Source organism: Odocoileus virginianus, chromosome 18 (genome assembly GCF_023699985.2).
Source record: "Odocoileus virginianus isolate 20LAN1187 ecotype Illinois chromosome 18, Ovbor_1.2, whole genome shotgun sequence".
Taxonomy (NCBI): Eukaryota; Metazoa; Chordata; class Mammalia; order Artiodactyla; family Cervidae; genus Odocoileus; species Odocoileus virginianus.
Window position 1 is genome coordinate 24961690 of NC_069691.1, and position 14263 is coordinate 24975952.

General features: G+C 38.8%; 1 protein-coding gene across 39 annotated transcripts in view; it reads right to left on the reverse strand.

Moving 5' to 3' along the window:
* PTPRD (protein tyrosine phosphatase receptor type D) overlaps positions 1 to 14263 on the reverse strand; it is a 2322816-nt gene that overhangs the window by 156184 nt on the left and 2152369 nt on the right. For all 39 annotated transcript variants that reach the window (XM_070480470.1, XM_070480471.1, XM_070480507.1 and 36 more), the window contains one exon: positions 2089 to 2179. In XM_070480470.1, the coding sequence (XP_070336571.1) occupies positions 2089 to 2179 (91 nt within the window). The remainder of the gene's footprint in view (positions 1 to 2088; positions 2180 to 14263) is intronic.

Genomic DNA, 14263 nt, shown 5'->3' on the forward strand with positions numbered 1-14263 from the left:
CTGGAGGTAATTCCAGAAGATATATAAGGGCTTTAGTTTTGTATCAGAAATAATTTTCATTTTCCAGTCAATGCATATCTTATTTCTTCCACCATTAATTCTACAATGTGGTCTCAATTATATCAGTAACAAAAGTGGGAAAGAACCCATCCTGACCCCAAAATTTTGAATTAATAAATGTTCTTTATCAAACTATTATACAGATTAATGCACCACAACTTGTGGGATGATTAAAATGACCCTTTGTTATGGGAATGAGCAGCAGAGACCCAGAGAATTTAATTGCAAGAAAGTTCAATGTCATATAGCTCTATACTTTAATCCATTAGAATTGCTGTACATTTCGGAGGTTAAAACCTGGCTATAAAAGAGAATCAGCCTGTTATTACTTACTATCAAATGGCTCTACTTCTAAGGAAAGCTTTTTTTTTTTTTTTTTTAAAGTATTTGATGTCATTTTTGGCTTGGATCTTAACTCCTTGGAAACTTTTTTTTCAATAGATAGAAAGAGTCAGATTTTATAAGTTGCCTTTCCATTTTAAATCCAATTCCAACTGAATTCTGTATTTCAGCTGAGAACTGATTAAAAAAATAAAGAATATGTTAGGGTTAACTGATCAGTTGCAAATAAACCATGACTTGTTTCAAACTGTTTACAGAACAGCTCATCAACTGGCATTTTCAGATAGACTCCTCTGACAGCATGAAAAGGATTTCGTTCCTTTAATATTAGCAGAAAAAAAAAATTAAAATTATAAAGCCTAAATTACTTGACAACATTATAGAGACGTGCCTCATTTTACACTCCTTCAATGCTTATCTAATCACTACACATTGACATAAAACACAGTCCTAACCTTGAACTCATCTCCTATTCCAAACTTGATCAACCTGAAGTCAGATAAATGAAATGAGTGATGATGAACCACACTTCCAGGGATGACATATGTTTGCCAAAAGAAGTTAACAGTCCTTATCTCTCAAAATCATAGTCTCCTTAGTGCAGACATGAACAAAAGCAACATCATCTCCCTGTAATGCAGTTAGGGAATTTCTGCTTTGCTTTGCTTTGCATGAACTAATTTGATGGAGAGAAAATACCTAAGAATAACAGGTTGAGTTATAAGATGTACAACATGCTGTAAATAAATTCAGTACATTAAAGTATCATATTTCCCCAAATAGGGGCTTTTGACATTTATTTGACTTCTGAACTGATTCAGACTAGAATCATATTAAAATCATAAAGTCTCTCCTATATGGTATTTCAAAATGTGAACCCCGCCATTAATTTGCTGTGGCCCTCTGAGGGTCTGGCCCTTCCAATCACACTTTTCTCATCTAAATGGAAGTACGAAAAATTAACTCTTGTTCTATATTGTATGTATTAACTTTCAAAAACAAGTTCTTTTTGCAAAAACAATACCAATGTACTTACTGTTATTATTATAAGATTTTAGAAATTAAAATCATACTACTTTATGTTTCCTTTGTCTTTTGTATCATATTTCTTGCTCAGCTCAAAATTCTGTGATTTGTTTTGTTTGTTCCTAAAGTTATATGCATTTTTGATTCTGAAATCCTATAAAATACAGAAGGAAGTAAAATGTGCTCATCAGCACAATTCTGTTAGCAATTGGTCAAAAATACATAGTAGGTCAAGTGTTGAACTCTGGTGCAAACTGTAACTTAGCATTTTTAACAACCTCAACTACTACTGCACTAATGAAGTGGACCTTGGAATTCCTAACGGTGGTGATTAAGTCTTTGCTGACAATTCACTTCTCCTTCCACACCTCTGCATTACGTTTACAAGGAGCAAGGGGCAAAATATTAAAGCCAACAAAGATTAGATAGGTTGTAAGCTTTACAGCAGCTTAATGTCTTTTAATTAAAGAAAAAGCTCTTTGTTGGGATCCCAAGAGGTTAACACGCCCATAGCACTGAACCATTCAAGTAGGCAGTCGATCAGCCAGCCATGTAGGAATTGGTCCACCCAGATCAGATGCTGAAAGGTCTCCACAGAGAGGAGAGATTTATTTTAAAAATTAAGAAACTAATAAAAGATACCACCCAAAACACAGTTACCTCATCTAATTCCATTTCATCTGGACTCTCCCATGGCTTGATAAATTTCCCACGAGATTTCTTCAAAGGCACAATTATTATGTAGTAACCTCTGCAGGAGAATAGACAGATAAAAATAAGGTTAGTTCAGAGGGAAAAGAAGATGGATATATCCTTAAATCTTCCACAGACCAACGATTGAGACTGAAAGCAAATTATGAATATGGAGTGACTTGTCCATCAATGACAAATAACCACCTGTTTGTTCAATTTTAAAAACAACATGGGTAGACATTTATGTGTAACTTCAATGATCTTGTAGGTAGTATTACCATGGTTGACTGCCCTTTATTAGGTATCATAAACAGAATAGAAATAGTTTGTTAGTACCCTGTTGCTGGACACATGCAAGGCAGGTATATTGAAATCTACCACCACAGGCTGCTGAGCCAGGAATTTCCTATGACATTAATTTATAGGAGGGTTTTTTAAAAAGATGTGTAATAAAAATTACTCTGTGCTGTGCTGTGCTTAGTCGCTCAGTCATGTCCGACTCTGCGGTCCCATGGACTGTAGCCTGCCAGGCTCCTCTGTCCATGGGGATTCTCCTGGCGAGAATACTGGAGTGGGCTGCCATGCCGTCCTGAAAAATTACTCTAAGATCATTCAAATGCCTGCACAATGATGGTGATTTTGTTTATATACCATATAAGTACTTTTTATTTGGAAAAAATAAAAGCATAAAAATTACTTTTCACCTCACAATTATTAAATATATAAAGGCATAAAGGTTCTCCTCGCTTTCTACCCATCAAATTGCACATCTTAAGGTAGAACTGCAGAAATTTTGAGACAGTCACTATCTGAGGCTTTCAAAATAGATTTCAATATAATACACTTACAGGAAGAGACAAAAAGATTAATAAGCAAGTCCTCACATTGAGAATGGTCAACTTCACTTTATGTATAACAGTACCTGTCCCCAAACAGATACAGGTTATTTGCAAAATTATTTTGTAACTTCTATATAGTATATACCCTGCTCTTGTATTCACAGGAACTCTGTTCATACTGATTTTTGGTAGTTACTATACAAAGACTTTGAACATAGATGTATAATAACAGCACATTAATCACTTCCTACAATTCATGTATTATAGGAAATGCATAATTTCACTTTGCCTTGTTTAAAAAAAAAAACAAAAACTTTAAGAACAGGTAACAGACCAAATAAATAAAATCCACGGAGACTGAATAATTGCTCAAGATAAAACAGTAAGGAGATACAAGTGAAAGTGAAAGTCACTCAGTCATGTCTGACTCTGCAGCTCCATGGACTATACAGTCCATGGAATTCTCCAGGCCAAAATACTGGAGTGAGTAGCCATTCTCTCCTCCAGGGGACCTTCCCAACCCAGGGATCGAACCCAGGTCTCCCCCATTGCAGGCGGATTCTTTACCAGCTGAGCCACAAGGGAAGCCCACGGGGAAATAAACCTGTATATTATACCTACATATAAACATTTACGTGTGTGTGTGTGCGTGTGCGCGCGCGCGCATGTGTGTGCTTAGTCACTCAATCGTGTCTGACTCTCTCCAACCCCATGGGCTGTAGCCTGTCAGTCTCCTCTGTCTACGGGATTTCCCAGGTAAGAATGCTGGAGTGGGTTGTTATTTCCTTCTCCAGGGGTCTTCTCAACCCAAGGACTGAACCCGCATCTGCTGCGTTTTAGGCGGACGCTTTACCACTGAGCCACTGGGTAAGTCCATATGTATGTATGTATGTATGTATGTGTGTATGTATGTGTGTATGTGTGCATGTATGTGTGTGTGTGTATAAACTATGGCAAGAGTCTGCTTTTGTTTCATTTACTTTGTATCATAAAGCACTTCTTAGACTATAAATTTTGTGGAAACTTATTGTGGAAATGAACACACACCATTAGAAAAGAAGGCTGGCACTCAGGAAAGGCATGAGAGAAGGATGGGCTCCATCAAGCTTGTGTCACATTCTATTACAGAGATTAATCACACACACAGGAGCCTTCATTGTTCTTAAAGCAAAATCTGTAATAAACTCAGCAAATCCTGTGTGATTAAGAACTCCATTTCCATAAACAGAGTCTAGAGCAACTCTGTCCAGTGTGGTAGCCACTAGCCTCCAGTAGCTATCAAGCACTTGAAATGTGGCTAGTCTGAACTGACAGGTGCTCTATGAAACACAACCGACTTCAAAAACTTAGTATGAAAAATAAATGTAAAATATCATAGCAATATTTTTTTAATAATGGTCACATGTTAAATGATAATATTCTGGATATACTGGGCTTCATAAAATATGTAATTAAAATTAATTACATCTGTTTCTTTGAACTTTTCACCATACCTGCTAGGAAGTGTAATACTTCACATGTGGCTCTCATTACGCTTGCTGGGCTGTGCAGATCTAGAGTGTTTTTAGTAAAGAATGTGGCATCTAGAGACACATCTTGCCCAGAATGTAGGTTCTGCCACTAATGAGCCGTGTGATCCTGGGCTGATCATCTAACATCCCTGAATCTCAGGTGCACATTCTGAAAATGTGAGTAAATAATATCAGACTTATTGAGGGAAAATAAATGAACACAAAGTGCTCAGAACAGTGTGTATCATACAGTACTTAACAGAAGCCAGCTGCTACTGGCTGGTACTGGCCATCATGGTGGGAGAGATGGATGAGAACGCAGACACAGGAGGACACAGTGAAATTCCCTGAGATGCAGATTAAAGGACTTATCAAACTTTTTTATTTTCTCCCTGACCTAGAAATTGAAGTCAAACCAGACAGCACTAGCTGCATTCTCTCCACAGTGCTCTGAACAACTCATCAGCAGGCTCATGGAATCACATCGCTTAGCCATCCATTTTCTTTCCTACAAACAACCGTGATGATCAAGGAGGGTAAGGAGAAGGAAGAGTAGAGTATACGAGCAAGGCCACTCTTTTATTTTATGACCCAGAGTAAGCTTCCTCCTCTTCCTGTCCTCCCACCACCTGAAAGATTTGCCAAACAAGTCCATCATGTTAAATCAGCATGGAGAGAATGACAGGGGCTGCAACCTAGCATACAAAATGACACTGCAGGTGGACTTGATAAACACACTTGTCAGGGAAACTCTTGCTTTTCACTACCAATTGCACAAAGTTAGAACAGATTCTCTTTCCCTAAAGCGATGATACTGCACATGATCAGGGAGTTCCCATTGTTTTCCTTCAGAATCTTCTAAATCCAGGTTAAGCTGATGAATTCTATTAATTTTGCTTCTGCTTTCATACTCTGAGTTGCCATTCTTGTACATGAAAAAAGAATTCATTCTTTCTTCTGCTGCACTCCTCGACTACCCATGTCATTTGTGGCTCAGATAAGAATTGAACAGCCTCCCCCATAACAATTAATTAACAGTGTGGCCAGATATCCATAACCTTTTCTCTCCAAGATCTCTAAAGCATTCAACTAGGGCAGGCAAAGTAGAACCTGCTTCAAAGTAGCTCTCACCTCCTGAAGAAATGAGGAGGTGGGAATTTGGAACTCCTGGGTCTACGTCCATGCATTTCAATTGTATTCTCAGCAATTACAATTTCGTAAACCACCACCCATTTGCCTTTCCTGAAGCTTAACTGTCCCCGCAGGATACTGCTTCCATTGCAGACTTCAGCAGCAGTGGCAGGTCAAGTTACCCCTCCCTCTCGGCCGTGACCCTCACGTTTAGGGCTTGCGGTTTCTTTCCCTCCACCCTTTTGCTAAAAAATACAATGCGCATGCATGTGTGTGTGCATGCTCAGTCTTGTCTGACTTTTTGAAACAACAGGGACTGTAGTAGCCTGCCAGGCTCCTCTGTTCATGGGATTTTCCAGGCAGAAATACTGGAGTGGGTTGCCACTTCCTACTCCAGGGGATCTTCCCGACCCGGGGACTGGATCTGTATCTCTTGCATCTCCTGCTTGGCAGGTGGAGTCCTTACCTCTTCACCACCTAGGAAGCCACCCCTCCCCCACACCCCCATAAAACACAGCCCCTTCTCTTGGAAGATTATACAATTCAGCTATGTTATGGTCTTCTCTTACAGATCTTTACCATCTATCAACTTCTTCAGAATCTTCCTTATGTGGAAGTTTCTCCACCTACCCACCCTGGGTTGATGGTCTTTTTTTTTTTTTCTTCCCAAACTCTGCCATCATTTTGGGCGATTTAATCTTCAGAGGGCTGGCCCATGAACCACCCAAGATTCAAAATTCCCTGAACTCTTTTGTTCCAAAACCCACACCCTCCACTCCACCTTAGCTGAAATCTATCATTGCCTTTCTCTGTGCCTGAACACAAGGAGTGGAATACAGTTTGAAAAAAAAATGAACAGGGTAGAATGATGCTGCAAGTTCATATTCAGCAAACTCAAATAGAAGTTCAACGCTGCCTGTCAATAAGACCACCACTTACCCAGTTTCAATATTCACAGAAAGTTTCTCAAACTTTCTTTCCTGGCCTCAAATCCTGGATGCTCAAGCCTCTCTGCTACAAGTTGGCTTTATGTATTATATACAGAGAGAATAAAAAAAAAAATTAAAAATTTTAGACAAGAATTCCCTCCCCCTCTGTCTCCTACAAGCCCACCTATATCTAGTTGCAAACTGTAGTCTTTCTCGTTGGTACAGTAGAAGGGCTGGCTTCACTTTTCAAGGTCAGTTACTTTTTCTTGGGTCCCACATATTACTCTTAGGATGCTGACCATACACCATACTCCTTGCTATTGTCGATTAGTCGCTAAGTTGTGCCTGATTCTTTGCAACTCCATGGACTGCAGCATGCCAGGCATCCCTGTCCTTCACTATCTCCTGGAGTTTGCTCAAACTCATGTCCACTGAGTCAGTGAATGGCATCCAGCTATCTCATCCTCTGTTGCTCCCTTCTGCTCCTTCCTTCAATCTTTCCCAGGATCGGGGTCTTTTCCAGCGAGTCGGCTCTTCGCATCAGGTGGCCAAAGTATTGGAGCTTCAGCTTCAGCATCAGTCCTTCCAATGATACTCAGGGTTGATTTCCTTTAGGATGGACTGGTTCTAGTTTCCCATATATCTGAATATCTCCATCCTCACTGGATTCTATCCATTCGCTTTCAACCACTGGAAGGACCAGACAAACCATATCCTGCTCCAGTCATCACTCTCTCCCACCTCTTGCTGCCCCAGGACTGAGAAGAGCTGTGTGTCCTTGCTGTCCTCCAGGACTTGACCTTCCACTCACTCCCCAGTCAACTGTGCGCTAGCTTCTGCCACATCTGCCCCCTCACCACCCTCACCAGGGTCCTCGAGCTTACATCACAAGGAGAGTTTTGGACTCTCTTACTTGATCTGAGTATTCATAAGATCCTACAGGAAACATTTTCTGTCCTTCCTCTGTATCCAACTCTCCTTGTTTTCTACTAAGATCTCTCACCATGTTAACCTTATGTCTTTAGCAGGATTTATTATCTGCTACCCAGCTTTTCAATAAGGGTGGAGTTCCTCAAGGATCTGGCCATCGGTTTCTCTTTCCTTCCTCATTTCTTGCCATGTGATCTCATTCCGGCTCAGGGAATTAGTTATCCCCTCAATGCAGATGATTTACAGATTCATATCTTCAAACAAGACTGCTCGTCTGAACTTCACAAGTGTCTCACATTCCAGCTTTATATTTCCATTTCTATGTCACAAAAGTACCTCAAATTTACTGTGATTAAAATAAAACAACAACAAAAAATATGGCTCCAAAATAAATCCTCTTTCAATATGGCACCATGATCCATTTTAGTGCATGCTGTAAACCTAGGTGTTATCACTGACAATCTGTGTTAACTCTCTCCCTCTCTCATACCCAAGTTACCACCAAACCCTACTACTTCCCATCTATCTATAGTCCATTCACTTCTCCTCCTCACTATTCCCACTGCTTCAGCTTTATTCCTCTGTCTCATGCTTGGATTACTCCTAAATCTCTCTTTCCATTGAATTTAACCTCCTTTAGTCCAATCTCTGAAATTTTCATTTTACAACAGAAAATTAACTGTAACATTTCCATCTTAAAGAACTTTTCAATGGATCCTGGAATTTATCTCTCTCTGTCCTGTGAGCTATACCCTGCTGGGCTTTTAGTTTCTTGAATTTACTTTGTACCATCTGCCTAGAACCTTCTTCTGTCACTCCCAACAAATTTCAAGTTAACTCTTCTCTTTTCTCAAATAGCAACTCATTTTTTATTGCCAGATTGAAACCTTTCCTGACCTCTGATTAGATCAATCATCCCAACTATATGGTCTTTAAGGGACCATTTTTTTGTTGATAATTTTCTTCTATGTTTAAGACATATTTGCATTTTTCAAAATGCATTCCTAAAACAGATATACATATGTTCCCTTTTTGCCATCCATTTTATCACATTCTTCAATGAAAAGTAGAAATGGGTGAAGCAGGTAATTCTTGGGGATTTATGCCTCTCCTAGATCAGGGCCGTCAAAAACACTTTAGAACTCTTCTCTTGCACTAGGATTTTCCAACCTGAAACCTCATCAAGCTGCTTCTTTCTCCAAACCAGCAACAACATACATGAACAGAATCTGTAAAATACATAACTCCTTACTGCAAAGGTTCTTTTTGATTCAGCAAAGTTATGACCCTACTTATAATCTCACAGGATATTAAGGAAAGTAAGATAACTGATAGGAAGAGTAAAATGAGGAACTAACTTGTAGGGACAAGTGTGTAACAACAAAATCATATGAACTCAAAGAACCTGCTCTAAATTTAAAAAAAAAAATTGCTTTTGGACATAGATCAGCTTTATATTGGAGAAGGAAATGGCAACCCACTCCAGTACTCTTGCCTGGAGAATTCCATGGACAGAGGAGACTGGTGGGCTACAGTCCATTCGGTCGCAGAGTCAGACACAATTGAGTCACTAACACATCAACAATAATGAAAACACTTAAAATGGGTTAAAAATCTAAATGTAAGACCAGAAACTATAAAACTCCTAGAGGAGAACATAGGCAAAACACTCTCCAACATAAATCACAGCAGGATCCTCTATGACCCACCTCCCAGAATATTGGAAATAAAAGCAAAAATAAATAAATGGGACCTAATGAAACTTAAAAACTTTTGCACAACAAAGGAAACTATAAGCAAGGTGAAAAGACAGCACTCAGATTGGGAGAAAATAACAGCAAATGAAGCAACAGACAAAAGATTAATCTCAAAAATATACAAGCAACTCCTGCAGCTCAATTCCAGAAAAACAAATGACCCAATCAAAAAATGGGCCAAAGAACTAAACAGACATTTCTCCAAAGAAGACATACAGATGGCTAACAAACACATGAAAAAATGCTCAACATCACTCATTATCAGAGAAATGCAAATCAAAACCACAATGAGGTACCATTACATGCCAGTCAGGATACTGCTATCCAAAAGTCTACAAGCAATAAATGCTGGAGAGGGTGTGGAGAAAAGGGAACCCTCTTACACTGTTGGTGGGAATGCAAACTAGTACAGCCGCTATGGAGAACAGTGTGGAGATTCCTTAAAAAACTGGAAATAGAACTTCCATATGACCCAGCAATGCCACTTCTGGGCATACACACTGAGGAAACCAGATCTGAAAGAGACACGTGCACCCCAATGTTCATCGCAGCACTGTTTATAATAGCCAGGACATGGAAGCAACCTAGATGCCTATCAGCAGACGAATGGATAAGGAAGCTGTGGTACATACACCATGGAATATTATTCAGCCATTAAAAAGAATTCATTTGAATCAGTTCTAACGAGGTGGATGAAACTGGAGCCCATTATACAGAGTGAAGTAAGCCAGAAAGATAAAGACCATTACAGTATACTAACACATATATATGGAATTTAGAAAGATGGCAATGATAACCCTATATGCAAAACAGAAAAAGAGACACAGATGTACAGAACAGACTTTTGGACTCTGTGGGAGAAGGCGAGGGTAGGATGTTCTGAGAGAATAACATTGAAACAAGTATACTATCAAGGGTGAAACAGATCACCAGCCCAGGTTGGATGCATGAGACAAGTGCTCAGGGCTGGTGCACTGGGAAGACCCAGAGGGATGGGATGGAGAGGGAGGTGGGAGGGGGGATCGGGATGGGGAATACATGTAAATCCATGGCTGATTCATGTCAATGTATGGCAAAAACCACTACAATACTGTAAAGTAATTAGCCTCCAACTAATAAAAATAAATGGGAAAAAAAAAAAAAAAAAAAACATTTCGCCTGTCTAACTAACTCAAGCTTGGAGTTTAGCCTTCAAATACTCTTTCCAATATAGACCTTAACTATTAAGCTAATAGAAAAATAAATAACTTGAGAATCAATATATCTGAGAAAGCCCTGGACTACTTATAAAGCAAGCTGTGTTTTCCCAGTATATTAGATTTAATTAGGTAAGTTAAATCTAACCTTCAGAATTTTAATTATACTAAGTAAAGTTTTACTAATTTTATTTAATATGTTATTATCAAGGGGCCCAGCTCCATATAATTATATGGGAAGGTGAGCCCCGGTCTTTGTAGAAGTCCCACTTCAAATTGAGGAAAGCTTTTTCTATGAACAGTCCATATTAGCATTCTTGAACTCATTTAACTGGAAGGTCAAAATTTGTCTCACAGTTTAATGATGAATGTCATGCCTTGCAGAATTTTTTGATTTACATATATATATATATATTTTGCTATGGTCATTTGTTTATATATATATATTGTTTAACTCAAATTAATTAACCACAGAAAAACCAAAGCTGTCTGAATGATCTTTCCAGTTTCTGTGCTTAAATTAAGGTCTCTAATCTTTTAAGCTATGTGTTGCCAGACAAGTTATTAATTGCCTTAGGTTCCATTTTCGTCAATTATAAAATGGCAGATGATAGTACTGACCTGTGGGTAGCTTCTTTATCTCTCCTCTAAATTTGCATGACAACCTACCAATTTTAGTGTTCCACATTTAACATATTTTTCTAAAATCTGTGGCTGAGCATGTAACTGATCCCTCTTGACTCTGAGATGTGTCTGGGGCCATCCTATTGATGCTTAATTGTCATGGGGTTCTTACACATTTATGATGGTCCTAGGAAAAAATGTCCTAGTTTGGTCAATACATTTTATGGTCACAGAGGCACAGTTATGGTTCAACATGTAGACTCTGGAGCCAGATTGCCTAATCTCAAATCTTTACTCTCTGCTATTGTGTTGCCAGGGCAAATCATTGGGTTGGCTAAAAAATTTGTTTGAGTTTTTCCGTAAGAGCTTACAGAAAAGCCTAAACTTTTTAGCCAGCTCAACAGTATACTACCTTATAGCTTCCTCAGCTGTAAAATGAAGAGGGCCCTTGGTGTGAAGATTATAGCAGTCACTGTGTGCAGTGTACTTTGAAGAATACCTAGGAAGTTCTCTGTCCTTATTAACTATTAGCAGCAGCAACTCTGATCTTGCCTGGGCCACTTAAGTGTCTCTGAGCCTCACCTTACTCACCTGTAAAAGGGGAGAACACCTACCTCATAGGTGGGAAGCTTAAGTCGAATGATGTAATACATTCAGTAAACTGTAAAGTGCTATAGTATTTAAGCCTTTAGCATGTCAATAACAAAAATATGATTAATCAATTAAATACTAAATAGCTTGTAAATTAAAACACTGAGCTGCTACTAGTGGCTCCATGTGTCATGAATCCATTTTGCTTCTAAGAATGTCTACTTTTTATTTTTGTAAAGAAAGACAATCTGAAAGCCAAATCAGTAAGATGAAAGAAATGTGAAATTTTATCAAATGCTCTTATTTTTCATTTTTATTTTTCATAAACATGAAATTGTTGCTATGGAGTTAATTTACATTGAGTTTCTGGCAGCTTTTCCTGGCAGCTTTTTTCTCTGAGGACAATCTGTGTGGTGCTTTTTTTCTTTCTTTCTTTTTCTTTAACCAACCAGAGTCAAGTCCTGCTCCATACGGTCAGAGAAGCCCCCTCTGTCACCACAAGGAGCTACTCCAGGGTGGCGGCATCGCTCACGTTTCTGACCAGCATTCTGTCCCCCTTAGTGTATTCAAGTAGAAGGCTGAAGTCCCACAGAATTCCTAATACTGGAGCCCGCAGTACCCCCGTGACTGTTCCACAAGAAATCTGGCCTTTCCCTAAAGGAGTGCCCAGCTTCTCCACACAAAAACCAAGTGGGAAATCCCAGAAGCATGGAGCTCTACTTGCATTACGTTTACAAGAGACAGATTTGTGTTTAGATGGTGAGGAGTTCGGGTCTGGGGATTAAGATCTTTCAGTTTTCTGGGCCAGAAACAAGGAAAGCACAGTTTCTGTTGATAAAACAAAACAGCCTTTCAATAATCGAAATTGTATTTTGATAGAAAAACAAATTGGACTCATTTTTGTAGTTAGCTTCTACATAAATCCAAATTAGCAACCCGCTCCAGAGCTCTGGAATCAATTCTGTTCTCCTCCCTCATTTTTCCTGTATAATATTTAACAGAAACCTCCATTCTAATTTCTTAATTTGCCAATGACTGCAAGTGGCACAGCCTGGCACACAGCTTTTTGTCATATCTGATGATGCCACATGAACCAACCTAGAGGACTGGATGGGTAACTTTACGCTATTGCTCCTTTAGGAAATATAATGAATAGGAATTATCTAAAGTTTTTTGCTAACTATTTGCTTTCCATTTCCCATGGTTCTTACACCTTTCCTCAGTTTTGTCTTTTCCTCTTGTTTTTTTCCCCAGTGTTTAGAATATATTTATGGGAATTTCTAGAGCATATTTTTTTTTCCCATAATGGTCTGCTTTCTTTTTCTGATCTGTAATAGTCTCTCATTTTTGTTATCAAAGGTTTTAATCCCTTTTCCTGAGTCCCATTTCAACTGTTACAAAGAGTAAGTACATAAATAAAACAGAAAGAAAAACTGAACTATCTAAAGAAAAATACTAAGAGAGAAACTCTATTTTGTAGTATAAACTTACTCAGAAATTGGAAAATGAAAGAGAAATCTGTTACCATGGACTAAAATGTCATTCCAGTGATGTCTAAGACATACTACCAAGTTAATCTGGCAAATAGGCATTGAGAGTTTTTTAAATATATAAAGAAAAATTAGGCATTTAATAGTTAAAACCATATTCTATATGATACTATTTTCACTTTTCATCTACTCTTTCCCTGAATCAGTTCAGTTCAGTTCAGCCTCTCAGTCGTGTCCGACTCTTTGTGATCCCATGAGTCGCAGCACGCCAGGCCTCCCTGTCCATCACCAACTCCCAGAGTCTACCCAAACCCTGTCCATCAAGTTGGTGATGCCATCCAGCCATCTCATCCTCTCTTCCTGCCCCCAATCCCTCCCAGTATCAGGGTCTTTTCCAATGAGTCAACTCTTTGCATGAGGTGGCCAAAGTATTTGAGTTTCAGCTTTAGCATCAGTCCTTCCAATGAACACCCAGGACTGATCTCCTTTAGGATGGACTGGTTGGATCTCCTTGCAGTCCAAGGGACTCTCAAGAGTCTTCTCCAACACCACAGTTCAAAAGCATTAATTCTTCAGCGCTCAGTTTTCTTCACTGTCCAAATCTCACATCCATACATGACCACTGGAAAAAACCAGAGCCTTGACTAGATGACCCTTTGTTGGCAAAGTAATGTCTCTGCTTTTTAATATGCTATCTAGGTTGGTCATAACTTTCCTTCCAAGGAGTAAGCATCTTTTAATTTCATGGCTGCAATCACCATCTGCAGTGATTCTGGAGCCCCCAAAAATAAAGTCAGCCACTGTTTCCCCATCTATTTCCCATGAACAGTACATATTTTTAATAGACTGAATTTATAGCCCATTGTTTATAGTTCTTTTATTGTTTGCAACTATTTCACCTTCTCTAAATCTTTCTCATTGTTCAAGACTCATTACATATCAGCTCCTTCTGGATCTCTCTCTTGACATCCAAGTTGGGTTAGAATTCTGTATTTCTGTTTCCACAGTACCTGGCAGTATTGCTCCACTATATTCTAATCATCTATTCCCTGTATCTGTTCTCCCACTGTAAGGTAGGGTTTTATCTCAATCATCTTTCTATTCTAAGACCTAGTGCTGGCAATATGGTATGTCTAGAATATAT